This window comes from Syngnathoides biaculeatus, chromosome 5 (assembly GCF_019802595.1).
Source record: "Syngnathoides biaculeatus isolate LvHL_M chromosome 5, ASM1980259v1, whole genome shotgun sequence".
NCBI lineage: Eukaryota > Metazoa > Chordata > Actinopteri > Syngnathiformes > Syngnathidae > Syngnathoides > Syngnathoides biaculeatus.
The window spans coordinates 30927716-30940880 of NC_084644.1; the positions used below are offsets into that span (position 1 = coordinate 30927716).

The 13165-nt window shown below is 43.9% G+C and overlaps 1 protein-coding gene across 1 annotated transcript in view; it reads right to left on the minus strand.

Annotated features, from left to right (window-relative positions):
• cicb (capicua transcriptional repressor b) overlaps positions 1–13165 on the minus strand; it is a 58742-nt gene that overhangs the window by 3364 nt on the left and 42213 nt on the right. Inside the window, 13 exon segments of the mRNA XM_061819674.1 lie at positions 404–555; positions 650–677; positions 680–806; positions 977–1056; positions 1147–1257; positions 2682–3089; positions 4401–4600; positions 7585–7748; positions 7822–7961; positions 9287–10151; positions 11629–11726; positions 12141–12279; positions 12916–13100. Of these exon segments, the coding sequence (XP_061675658.1) occupies positions 404–555; positions 650–677; positions 680–806; positions 977–1056; positions 1147–1257; positions 2682–3089; positions 4401–4600; positions 7585–7748; positions 7822–7961; positions 9287–10151; positions 11629–11726; positions 12141–12279; positions 12916–13100 (2697 nt within the window).

Genomic DNA, 13165 nt, shown 5'->3' on the forward strand with positions numbered 1-13165 from the left:
ACGAATTGCCCGATTGCACAACCTAAGAGTGCGCATATCATTTTGTTGCTTTTCTGAGAATCTACTGCACTTACCGGTAACTTGTTTGACATGTAGCGATAAAAAAAAAAAAAAAATACTGAACACGTGGATTCATCTGCTTTGTCAAATTGGACTGCGATTATTTTGCACACTACTGTACATTTGCATTGGACTCCCCTGAAATGAACGCATTTACTATTACGGCCTAAAATTTTCCATCATTATCAAGGTCTAGAAAATAGGACTTAAAATCAAGATGGTATGAAAAAAATTTGCTTAGAAGATTTTATGAAATTAACAAGTATCTTTACCATCATTAGTTGAATTACTGCAGACGTATATCAAAGCGCAATGGGAAATGGTTAAATGGCTGAATAATGACCTGTGGAATTCTTCCTCTTGCGTCGATAGCTGCCCAGAATTGCGCGGGGCGACGTGGCGAGGCTCTGCAGCGTGGGCGACGGCAGCACCTCCTCGGGCCGAAACTCGGGCAGTTCGGCGAAGCGTTCCTCAAAGTAGACCTCCGACAGGACCCTTCCCGACCAGCGCGCACAAAAAAAACACGCAAACCTTATATATATAGCGTGCCGTCCCGCTGGCCTTACGGGGTCACGTTGCGAGCACTCACTTATCCACAGAGTCAAACGTCTTCTTCAGGGCGGCGGGCGGACTTTGATCTTCTTTGGCGCCGGCTCATCTTTGTCGGTGTGGGGGGGCGGCAGGGTGGGCTCTGTGGCTAATGGGGGCGGCAGAGGAGAGGAAGGGAGGGATTCCTTCCATCCAGCCTAAGGAAAACAAAACCATCCAAGACTTTGAACCCTTTCCATTTCTTTATTGAGCCACCCATCGACTAAGACATTTGGAAATTGTTTAAATTGTGTGAGGAAAAAAAAAACAAAAAACAAAAAACCTCATGCGTTTCCTTTCCATACAAGCGGCCTCGTTGGCAAATTACCTCTCTGGTCGTTTCTGCAGTGCCGTCACACGACGCAGGGTCCTCTGCCGAATGCGAAACGGGAGATGCCGTTGTGGGTCCTGGCGGTTCCAGATCGAAAGAGAAGTGACTGTTGGATGCGGCAGTCGCTACGGGGGCCTCTCTTTCCCTTTCTTTCTCTCGCTCCTTACCGCGACCTCCCCCCTCGTAGCTGCCGACCGGGATGCTGGCCAGCGTAGCTTTCACCTTTTGGGGCGGCCTGCTTGGGATCTGGCTGAGCTTGAGTGTGCCGGGTGTGCTGACTGAAAAAGGGAACATTCAAATAATAATAATTCATTGATACGGAATTTTAAAAGCAAGATAACAGGTACAGTAAAAACACAGAGACAAAGCCTATATTTAAGAACATTAAATTATCACCATAAAATAATAACTTCAATCCAAATTATTTCCCACATTCATGACTCAATATAATACAGACAACATTAAATGGAAAATAGAGATACATTATAATGTCATACTACATAAAATGAAAAAAATAGTCTGAACCATTCTAATTTGTATTTGGATTGAAGATATAACAAATAGTAATGTATCCTTGACAGTGCGCATAGAAATTTGTATTTTACTAAGGTTTCAAAGAATCTTTTACATTCCCTGTAATCAACTAGAAATGACTGTTTCTGCATTTGTCAAGCAGTTAAATTTATGTTACAGAGTTTCTATAAATTAGAAACATTTGACATTACGTATAATCGATTTTGGATGATTTTCAGGTAGGTTTGGGTGATGTGGATTGTATGCGAGAAATTGTTACGTAAATCAACATTACAATTTGCAGGAATTGTGTCAAAATGCAGACATTTACAGCGCATGGTTTTAGAGTTTGATCTAAGGAATTAGCTAGTTCAACTAATTTGCTAATTAGTTCACAATGTTAGCAAATTTATGAGAGCACATTGTTTTGAAAGTATAAAATCCTGAATTAAGAAAAGGAGTTATTCATTGTGTGAAATGATTAAAATGGATATTCTATAACATTTAAAGTAAAAATGCATTTTTACATTTGTATTGAAGTACATTATATAGCAACTAGACTTTTTTTTTTACTTTCATTAAATTTCATTTCATTCATCGGAAGGCTTCCATGTAGCAGCCACTGAAGGACAGCGTCCGCAGGCCTTGTGGATTGCTACCAGCCTTGTTGACAAGGCTGAGCCTGCCGCAGGCCTTGTGGATCGCTACTGGCCTTATTGACAAGGCTGAGCCCGCGGTCGCTCATGTCCGCCGCGGAAGTGGGCGTTTATCACCGCCGCGCGGAGGTGGACAGGGCGGGGAGGTGGTTTGGCCCGTGATCTGCATGTCATCTAAATATGGCTCGAAACAATAGGGTAATATTGCTCCGGTGTCGAGATGTTTTCTTCGAAAAGAGCTTCCGTGTCTGAAGGGGCCACGGCGTGTTTTCAATGGCGAATCTCCGGGGTGACGTCACGGACAGTAGATTCAGGCAATATGGAGATCACTTGGATGTCGAATGAGACTTCCGCAACTTTGCGCATGAATGACGCGCTCTCTGCTCATATTTATTTTTTCGTGTAGACATTGAAGTGAATAATCTTATATGCATTTTTCATTTCAATATCTATTTCAGAATGTTTATAAGGATGACACTAGATCTTTAAGTACAAACAGTGCAAGTACTTTGTCATAATGTGAAAAGGTGTACCGGGTGTTTGGATTTGAAGCGCAGGACTGCAGGGCCTTGCAGTCACAGCGGGCCCACTGGGACGAGCAGCTGTACTGCCACTTATGGAGCTCTGTGCCTGGCGCTCGGACTGCATCAACACCTCCGTCTGCCTCTCTGCCTGCCTGTCAGCAGCTCTGTCTCCAGGCAGGTGGCGCTCTGGATGTGGCTGCGCGACCGCGACGGCGGGGGGCGCCGCGTGTTTGGCCACGATGTGGCCGGAAGCACTGGAGGGGCAGGAGACGGGCGCCATGGAGACCACCCCAGTTGCCATGGTGATGCTCTGTGAAGCGGGGTAGATGGCGGTGACGACCTGGCCGCCGGAACCGCAGACGGGGATGGAGCTGGGGGGCTGTGGAGATGGAGCTGTGGCCAGGATAGGCGGTTGACCTGAATGTGGTTGGAAGAGAGGGTTCAAATAGGAGTCTGACAGCCATACAAGTCAAATAAATTCATCTCCAAAACAAAACAACTTACCGTAATTTCTGGCCTACAAACCGCAACTTTTTTCACAAGCTTTCAACCCTGCGGTTGATGTGGTGATGCGGCTAATTTGTGCATTTTTCCTAACGGCCGCAAGAGGGCACTCGCACGGGAAAGGTAAGAATGAGACCGGGGGAATATATGTGCCAAGGAAGTTACTTTTACCAGCCCTGTTAGCACTGCGCTAGCATTAGTGCTGTGCTAGCGTGTTGCTGCTGTGTTACTGGCGTGTCTCAGTGATATTTACTGGTAAGTTTTATTTTAACCAGCTCTTTTAGCATTAGCATTAGCGTTAGCACGGCGCTAGCGTTAGCACTAGCGTCAGCGCTAGCGTTAAACTCTTTCTTTGTCAATATCTCGTGTTTCAATGTGGCCACTTGGGGCTTTTACACGGCGTATGTACAGTACGTACCAAATGGTATTTCCTTTACAAATGTACTCGATGAGGCTTGTAACCAGGTGCGCCCTGTAGGCTGGGAATTACGGTAGTTTAAGTGATTACTAACAGTGTGGTACAGGTCCCACTTGTGGTATATGAGCTCCCTCTGCTGGTATGAAAAAAATAACTGCCAAAGTATAGTTCAGTTATATTTAACCATGAAATACATTTATATACATATAGATGTCTTTGGACCTCATTCCACTGTTGTTCACGCAGGGGTCTACTTCACACTTGCCTTGGCGCAAGTGACCCCTCCCACCGACAATGCTTATTTCTTAAAAAAAAAAGCCCAAACTGTCCAATTACAACTCGAAACAAGATGATTTAAGTCAAAGTCAAGTCTCTTGACAACCAAGCCAACCATAAGGAAGGAAGCAAGGAAGTCAGCCACAAATTATAAAACTGGAAACTTGTTGTCCCCTGGCCCAAGAGCTGGTGAGCAGTGAGAGAGCGAGAGAGAGCAAGAGGAAGAGCTACAGTAGCTCTTGCTGCACGCACTAAGGCCACGGCATTTAAAGGCATAACACAGCATCAAACCAGTTTAACTTTTTATATTCCTATTCATTATGTTTTTAGATATATATTTTGCACTATACAACTTAGTTTTCATGGAAACAACATTTGAGAGTTGTTTGTGTTAGTGTTTGAGAGGATGAACTGTAGCGGCTTAATGGCATTTTCACTAATTTCAACAGGGCGAGTGTACCACCATTGCTTTTAAAATCTTGTCTTTAATACAAAAAAAAGGAGTTGATACAAATCTCTGCTGTACTAACCGGCGATCAGTGGCTGAACCAGCGTCTGGCTAGGCGGCGGGATGGTTGTGAAGCCGAGGGTGGCAAGGGAAGGTGGCACGTATGCGGAGCCGGGCAGAGGTAGTGCTTGCTGAGAGGGGCAGGAGGACGAGGACCCCGCTGGAGTCGACACCATTGGCACAGAGGATGGCACCCCGGAAGTGGACTGCATGTAGGTGATCCTGCGGAGAGGTGACGGGACAGTTTCAGTGGAAAAACGATGCAGAGGTGACCGAGTTTAACAATGTGACAAATACAGGAAGGAAGTATGGTCAGAAGGGGAGAGAAGAACAAAAAGAGAAGTTCTGCAGAGTACAAGTAGTGTTGTATGTGTGTGGGTGTGCAGCTGAGAGGTAGCGTGTGGAGGTGGACGGCGGAGGCAGCGCAGGGGCCAACAGCAGCATGACTAACACGTCCAGAATAGAGCTGCTCTGCCACAACAGCACTTCTCCTGTACTTCTCCTTTTTTCTCCGCTCCACATGCAGAGGTTCCAAAATATCGCTTGCTGCTCTGTGCCATCGTTTAAGATGTCGACCACAACTAAGACACTTCATCATTATAGTGCTACACAAAGACGTCACTTATTGGACTCAATTTGGGAGATTCAGACAACAAAATGATACCACTGACAGGCAAATTATGAGCCACTTTGACAACAATTTTATTGCGGTGATAAAACACTTTGCCTACCAGATTTGTGAACATGATTTTGATTGAGAAATGAACACAGAGTAGAGATGGTCCCCGAAGTTTAGACACAGTTAAAAAAAAAAGGTGATATTTTCAATTATTTCAATTTGTTAAGACTATATTTTCAGCAACATTTCATTCTAATTGAATATTAAAAACAAATCTTTGATAAGAATTCCAGTATTTGTAATAAAAAGATTGATGCACTTTCCAAGATTTGCCTGAAAGAACTCCGCATTGCCATAATTTGTTGAGATTTTAGGGACATTGAATTTATTACATGACTGTTATTAAATACAAAAAGGGAAAGTTTCACTAGACAGCCTAAAATGTTTTTTTTTTTTTTTATTATTTTGAACAAAAGGAATGAAATATCTAAATTCACCATGTAGAACTTACAATATGATATAAACAACTAAAATGATTTTCAATATGGAATTGATGTATGTTAATCCATGTTTAATTAATCCTATAACATGAGTTATACTACTGAAATGAACTTTTCTACACGATTCAAATCTATTTCGATGAATCGTTACTTGGAGGAATATTTAATAGCATCTACTACCCTTTCAGTTGACTTGTTTGATATACCAATTTTGCAATAGAAAAGGCAGCGACAGTGTTTTTAAAATTTAATATAATAAAGCATTGACAGGTAGATAAAATTGCTGGTACCATTATGTTGGTCAAAGAAAACGCACAATGGTCACAGAAATAACTTGAATTTGACAAAAGTAGTTCTCAATAAAAATGTAATGAAAATTAGTCAATGAAAAATCAGCCTACTTTTGAATTATGGTTGAACAGAAAGTTTTGTCTCATCTGTTCATAGGACATTCACCCAGAAGCTTCGAGAAACCACAAAGCTTCAAGACGAGACAAAAACATGCCGTCTGGAGAAGCCCCCTCCACAACTGCGACAAGTGGAGCAGTTTTGTCATGAAGACTGGGCCAAAATACCTGCTGAGAGGTGCACGGGTTTCATTGAAGTTACCAAAAACATTTGATCATCTCAGAAGGTTGTGCGACAAAATATTAATATTGTCCAGTCCTGTTTCATGAGTTTGATGAACGACAGCTCAAAAGCAATGTCTGATTTTCATTGGTTAACTTTCATAAAATTCTCCTTTATTATTACTTTTGTAGGATTCAAGTTATTTCTGTGACCACTATGGGTTTTTATTTCATTAACAGAAGGGTATCAACAATGTACAGTGAAGAAAATAAGTTTTTGAACACCCTCCACTGTGAGAGAGATAATCGAAAAAGAAAAATCCGGAAATCACAATGTATGATTTTTTTAAAGATTTATTTGTGATATAGCTGCAAATAAGTAGTTGAACACTTGTCTGTAAACTAGAATTCTGACCCTCAAAGACCTGTTAGTGGGCCTTTAAAAGTCCACCTCCACTCCATGTATGAGCCTGAATCAGATGTAACTGTGTGAGGTCGTAAGCTGCATACAATCAGCAAGACTCAAACTTGTAACATGGTCAAGACCAAAGACCTGTCCAGAGACAAAATTGGACAAGTCCACACGGCTGGAAAGGTCTACGGAGAAATTGCCAAGCAGCTTGGAGAAAAAACGTCCACTGTTGGAGCAATCATTAGAAAATGGAAGAAGCTAAACATGACGGTCAATCTCAATCGGAGTGGAGCCCCACGCAAGATAATCACCTTGTGGTGTCTCAATGATTCTTAGAAAGGGGAGGAATCAGCCCAGGACTACACGACAGGACTTGGTCAATGACCTGAAAAGAGCTGGGACCACCGTTTCCATGGTGACTGTTGGTCATTCACTAAGACGTCATGGTTTGAAATCATGCATGGCGCAGGTTTCCCTGTTTAAACCAGCACAAGTCAAGGCCCGTCTTGAGTTTGCCAATGAGCATTTGGATGACACAGAGGAGTCATGGGAGAATGTTATGTGGTCAGATGAGACCAAATGGAACTTTTTGGTCATAATTCCACAAACCGTGTTTGGAGGAAGACAAATGATGAGTTCCATCCCTACTGTGAAGCATGGGCGTTGTGGCATCATGGTTTGGGGGTGTTTTTCTGCACATGGGACAGGACAACTGCACTGTATAAAGGAGAGGATGACCGCAGCCATGTATTGTGAGATTTGGGGGAACAATCTCTTTCCCTCGGTCAGAGCATTGAAGATGGGTTGTGGCTGGGTCTTTCTACATGACAATGACCTGAAGCACACAGCCAGGAAAACCAAGGAGTGGCTCCGTAAGAAGCATATCAAGGTTCTGGTGTTGCCTAGATTCTGAACATATGCCCATGTACATGCAAGTACTTTTTAAAAGGTTGGGCCTAATTAGGTTAGGCTGTGGCTAACGGCTGCAGAGTATGATCGAATGTGTTTCAAATGCTCTAGCATTCAGTAAAGAGCTGAAAAATGCAAATGTGTTACAAATTTGTCATAATTGAACTTTTTCACATTTATTTATGTCGTGGTCATACCTAGTGGTCGGAGGCGGCAGCAGAACAGCCTGTGAGGGACCCGTGGATCCTGGAGCCACAACGGCAGCGGTGGCCATTGTCACGGGAAAGGGGCTAGTGGGATTGACCGCCCCTCCTTGAGGCAGCTGCGACTGGACCACAGGCATGGGTGCAATCTGGATGATCTGCATAGTTTGAAAAATGCAATTAGTGCTCCACATAATGAACTGATTTTCTTAATTATCGTATGCTGTGAACCTTGCTTGCTGCCTGAGTGCCATTCTGGACAGGAAGAGGCGGGGCCACGATGGGAAACTGCTGGGTGGGAGCTGGCGCAGTGCGTACCATTGCCATGGGGAGCACCATTTTACCCTGGAGCACCGGAGACTGTGTTTGCACTGAACAGAATAAGAATGAAAATTTATTTGACTCAAGACCAAGGAAGTGTGTACCACCTTTCATTGCTTAAGTCGGGTACACACATGCTAATTTTTAAAATGAGGGACCCCAGACATGATGTGGAAAAAATATGACCTGTATTTGTTTACAGCTCTGACATTGCATGGTGTACTCTCCACCAGGAGCGGTTGGGGATAGTTTGAATTTGGTCCCAATTTCGGTTCCTCATTTTCGATTTCAGCTCCGAATGATTCTTAAATCTATTCTTTTTTTCTTTAAAACAATTAATGGTTTCCAAATTGGAGGCATGGTGAAGTGACTAGTTAGAGCCTCTGTCTCACGGTTCTGAGGACTGGGGTTCACATGCCACCCCCGTTTGTGTGTAGTCTGCGTGATCTTGCAATGTCTACGTGGGTTTTCTCAGGGTGCTCCGGTTTCCTCCCACATCCCAAAAACATGCATTAATTGGAGAGACTAAATTGCCCCTGGATGTGAATGTAAGTGCGAATAGTTTTTCTATGTCCCCAGCAATTGGCTGACAAGCAGTTCAGGGTATACCCCGCCTCCTGCCCGGAGATAGCTGGCATAGGCTCCAGCACTCTCGCAACACTTGTGAAGATAAGCAGCTCAGAAAACGGATGGATGGGTGGATGGATAAATAAGCCTGTCTACAACATTTTTCCAGCCATACCATTTATCGCCCTCACAACCACCCTCCACACACAGCCAAGTGTGCGCGTATGATGAGCGGGGAACCTGGGGGGTTGACTTTGTACAGTAACCATTCAGGCAGCTCCTGCTTAGTAATGGCATTCATTTGTGCCCTGCAGCTGACTGGCGACCAGTTTAGAGTGTAGTCCGCCTTTTGCCTGAAGTTAGCTGGGAATCACTCCTGCATCTCCCGCGAGCCTTGTGAAAATAAACTGCTTGGAACATAGACATAGACATATCTGACCCCCACTTCCTCTTTTTGATCTTTCGGAGTGGTCTGATAATCTTGGAAAGGAGGCTGGCTAAATGATACATTTTGGCCTGATAATAAGTATGCATGTACCCCATTTATTATAAACAAGTATTTTATTCCATGACTTCCATTTATATGAATTGTATCAACTGGGGTACGCACATACGACTACCACTGGGTGGAAATGGGAACTACTATTTATATAGAAGTCATAACTTTAATCTTCAATCATTTTGTGGCAGTATTGTAAAAAAAAAAAAAGTTTAAGTAAAATGAAGACACACTGATGCATGATCTTAGATGTGTATTTTTCCACAAAAATTCCCAACCCAATCTCCATCAGTGCCATTTTGCGCTCACCTCTTGTTCCTGGGCTGGACGAATAACACACGAGTGAACTATGACCCTGCTGCTTCCCATTGGCCAAGGGCGTGTGTGTGGGTGGAGCTGCAGGCAGGTTGAAGATACTGGTTGGCTGGCAAAGGTGCTGAGGCGGGCTCTTGGGGTTGGCCGGGAGGGTGGGGAGTATGTATTGGACCTGTGTAATGGCCTTACCCCCTGGGGGCGCTAGGGTCGAAGTGGGAAGGAATTGGGGTTGGAGCAGGGGCAGAGGTCCATTGGAGTGGCTATTGGAAGAGGGGGGCTGAGATTGCGGGGACGGGGTAATGAGCTGTACGGCAGGCTGCCCAGAGAGAGCGCCCCCTAGCACTAAATTAGTTACCACCCCGGCACCTACGGGGCTGGGCGATGACGAGGAGGAGTAGCCACTGGGGGTGGCCGAAGCACTGCATACTGGTCCTGGGCCAATCAAAAGTTGCGGCTGCTGAAGGGTCACGGGCTTCCTCTCGGGCGGGTGAGGACTGGACGAGGCGCCGCCATCTCTGGGTTTGCTGACGATGGGGAGCGGCGTGCTGATGACGGGGCGCATCACGTTGGTCAAAACAGTGGACGCCACTCGCACGGTGCCGATGCCGAGGTGCGAAGGTGATGACGAAATAACTGACTGGCCAGAGGAGAGGGAGAGAGGGGAGGCGTGCACCACTTCCACCTCACCCCCAAAAGTGTCCTTGATATCGGCCTCTCCCCTCTTCCTGGGGTCAGAAAAAACCCCTGATCGCCCTTCGTCGAAGCGCTTGCCGGCCGGATAAGAGGACAGGGACACGCTCCTCCCGTGATGCAAGGATGATGAGGATGCCGTAGAGCAGATGACAGGAGCGAAGACTCGCTGGGAAGCAAAGCAGACCGACATTGATCGCATCTATTATGTCCGTGATGTACAGCACTACCTTGGTTTATAGACTTCAGTCTTTCCCAGACAGAACCTTTTCTGAACCGAAGCATAGCTTTCCATTGAAATTTTTCGAGTTCCAGAAGAGATTATTGCATTCTTTTCAGTGGTGTAGTTTAAAATAAATATAGTAATGTACAAATAAGTGAAAACACACTTGTGAAGATTGTCATGCATCCAGGTAATTTTTTCTTAGGGCATTGACTCAATTGCAACTGGACTGTTCTCTTGTCTCAGAAGACGTTTCATCTCTATATACATGCAGCCTTCATCGGTTCATATAATAAAGCTTAGTTGGGGTTCACTAGGCAGTGTTTGTGTGGAAAACGCAACTATTTATACTCTAATTTAGAGCCATATCCGACACCATCTGTAGAATGATTCTTTTTCAATGCAAAAAGTGGTGGGTTGTTAAGCCACCTGGTCAAGCAGCCATTCTCTGTCCACCTGAGTCATTGAGTGGAAAGTCCCTCATTAATAATTTATTCAGTTCTAAAGTGGTCGTGGATTTCAACATGATCAAGGAGACCATGTTGTGTGTTGGAGGCAAAACTATTGAATTTTTCTTGAATGGACGAAAGCCTGCATTGTAAATTGGAGAAATTTCCAAGCCTTTTTTCATGTGAAAACATAATTGTAAAGTCTTATGGCTTCTGTATATTTGTGTGGGTGGCAACCATGCTGACGTCACTGCGGTTGTTCCACGTGCAATTTTCCTTTATAATCATGCGCAATCCACAACGCGGTTTTTCGAAAATGTGCTGCAGTTCTCTAAGTTGGGGGTGTCGCTATGGCTGGTATTGGTTGGGACACAACAGGATGGAGTTTCTTTTGCATTTTATGGTCACCTCTGGCAGTAGTTTCCACGTTCATTGTCACTGTAACACCTCTATGTTATGAAAATCAATGCCAGCAGTTCGCTGACACGGGTGCATCTTTTTTAGTGCTATCTTGAAAAAAATGTAAATATTTGTGCATCTCCTCACAAAGCCTGTCCTCAATCAGGTCCATGTTTTGTATTTTAAAGATGGCACTATTGCGGAACCAAGGGAAAAGCTGAGTACATCATCACAGCATGTGACGAAAATGAAACAATCATGAGATATGGTCCCCGTGGCATTCTGCGCACTGCAAGAATTTGTGCAGTGTCCGCGTCAAGTGTCGCATAGGCGCCGTGCGGACCAATGTATTGGTCAAGTGATGCAATGTAGGCGCTCCTGCCCGTGAGGGTCTATAAAGAAGCCTTTACTGATTTCTGATACTGTATTAGAGCCACGCTAACACCATCACCAGGGAACTTATTCAGTTATTCATGTCAACGAGCATTTTCTGTCTTTTTTAATTCACAGTCTTAGCTTTGTCAAAACAAGGTTCCATTGTATTGCGAATTAACAGCCAGGAGATGACCGCTTACCTTTTGAGCGCTCTCGTCGCCAGAACCTCTCTCGCTGTCACTGTCGGTCACTCGTTCCTTGCACTTGAGGTCAATAGAGCTGGTCGGATAAGGGTCCTCTGGAGAAGAACAGACACTGCAGCTACACTTGATATTCAATGCCACAATTCCACAACGTATTTAGTTCAAGGTAGGGCTGGTCAAATAATTGATTTCATTGATTAATGGCTCTGAACAAAGAGGAGCTCATTTACAAAATGACAATTAGTGTTGCTAACTTTGCAACTTTCTCTACTCCTCCACTGATTATTGTTGAAGAAACTGACTTTATTTCCCACTAAGAAACAAATGACCAAAATCATTTTCCCATTGTTTTCCGTCTTACAAAAAAGGAGGACAGTTGAAGCCAATTGTGGAGTCAGTTGCTCTCAAGATTGCCAAATACATGGTGCTAATTTATAGGTAACAAAAATGGGATTTATCGACATGAAAAAAAGCACCGTAGTCACAATACTTTAGTTGCTGTTTCTTACCAATGACATCATCGTCACCCTCCTCCTCACAAATGACCATGCGCTCCTCGTCACTGGTCATGTCCTCGCTGACCCCCCGTTGGGACTGTGACAGGGATGGAGCATGGTTGGAAAACTGGTTGCCTCCATCTCCACACATCTTCGCAAGAAAAAAAAAAGGTGAGGAAAAGGGAAAATCACCCACAAATTATCACTACCTTTGCAAAAAGTCTAAAATGCAGTAAGTTGTACAGGTAGACAAATTTGAGATGCTTTAACGATCGTCAAAATGTAGCTGTAGTTTGGGGGTCCGCAAAATAATTACCAGTAAATTAATGCAATAACTAACCACAAATTGGGACCAGCATGCAAATAAAACAATTCAATCCGCAATGCATTAGCTTTGATCAATTTATTAGCTCTGATGTGATGGTGACACACAATGAAATAAATCTGACTTTCTTGAATGAATAAAATAGTGTTAAGAAAAAGAAAAAAAGTGTATTATTACAAGAATAAAGTCTTATTTGAAGAGGATAATGACCTTTTTCTTCGAGAATAGTCTTTTTTTTTTTTTAAAGAATCAAATCAAGGCGTATTTTCCAGGTTCAAAGGTGGAATTTTCACTAGAATAAAGTTGAATTTTGAAAAATCACTTAATAGCCCTTAAAATATCCCCTTTACCCTAAGCTGTGACTTTTATGGCTTCGTCACTTACACACGTGAACTGCATTTTCCAAGATCAACTGTGAATAAAGGGCGCAAAATGGGAATTTATGTGTACATTCATCTTTACCTGTGCCAGTTCCACCAGGGCTTGTGTATTGCCCCTGTCGCCTCTCTCAATGCTGTGCACGGCACTTTGCGAGAAGGCTCTGGGACGTGTAAGCTGGCTCATATGTCCCTCCGCTGTCTGACTTCTCTCGGCCATGCCCGCCAGACACGGACCCACCACTCCCTTCATTTCCACAGAATGTGGCTCTATCGGACAAAAAAAATGGATGTTAAGCATAATCTACAAGACGGTCCTGTCTTTGGGGTATTGA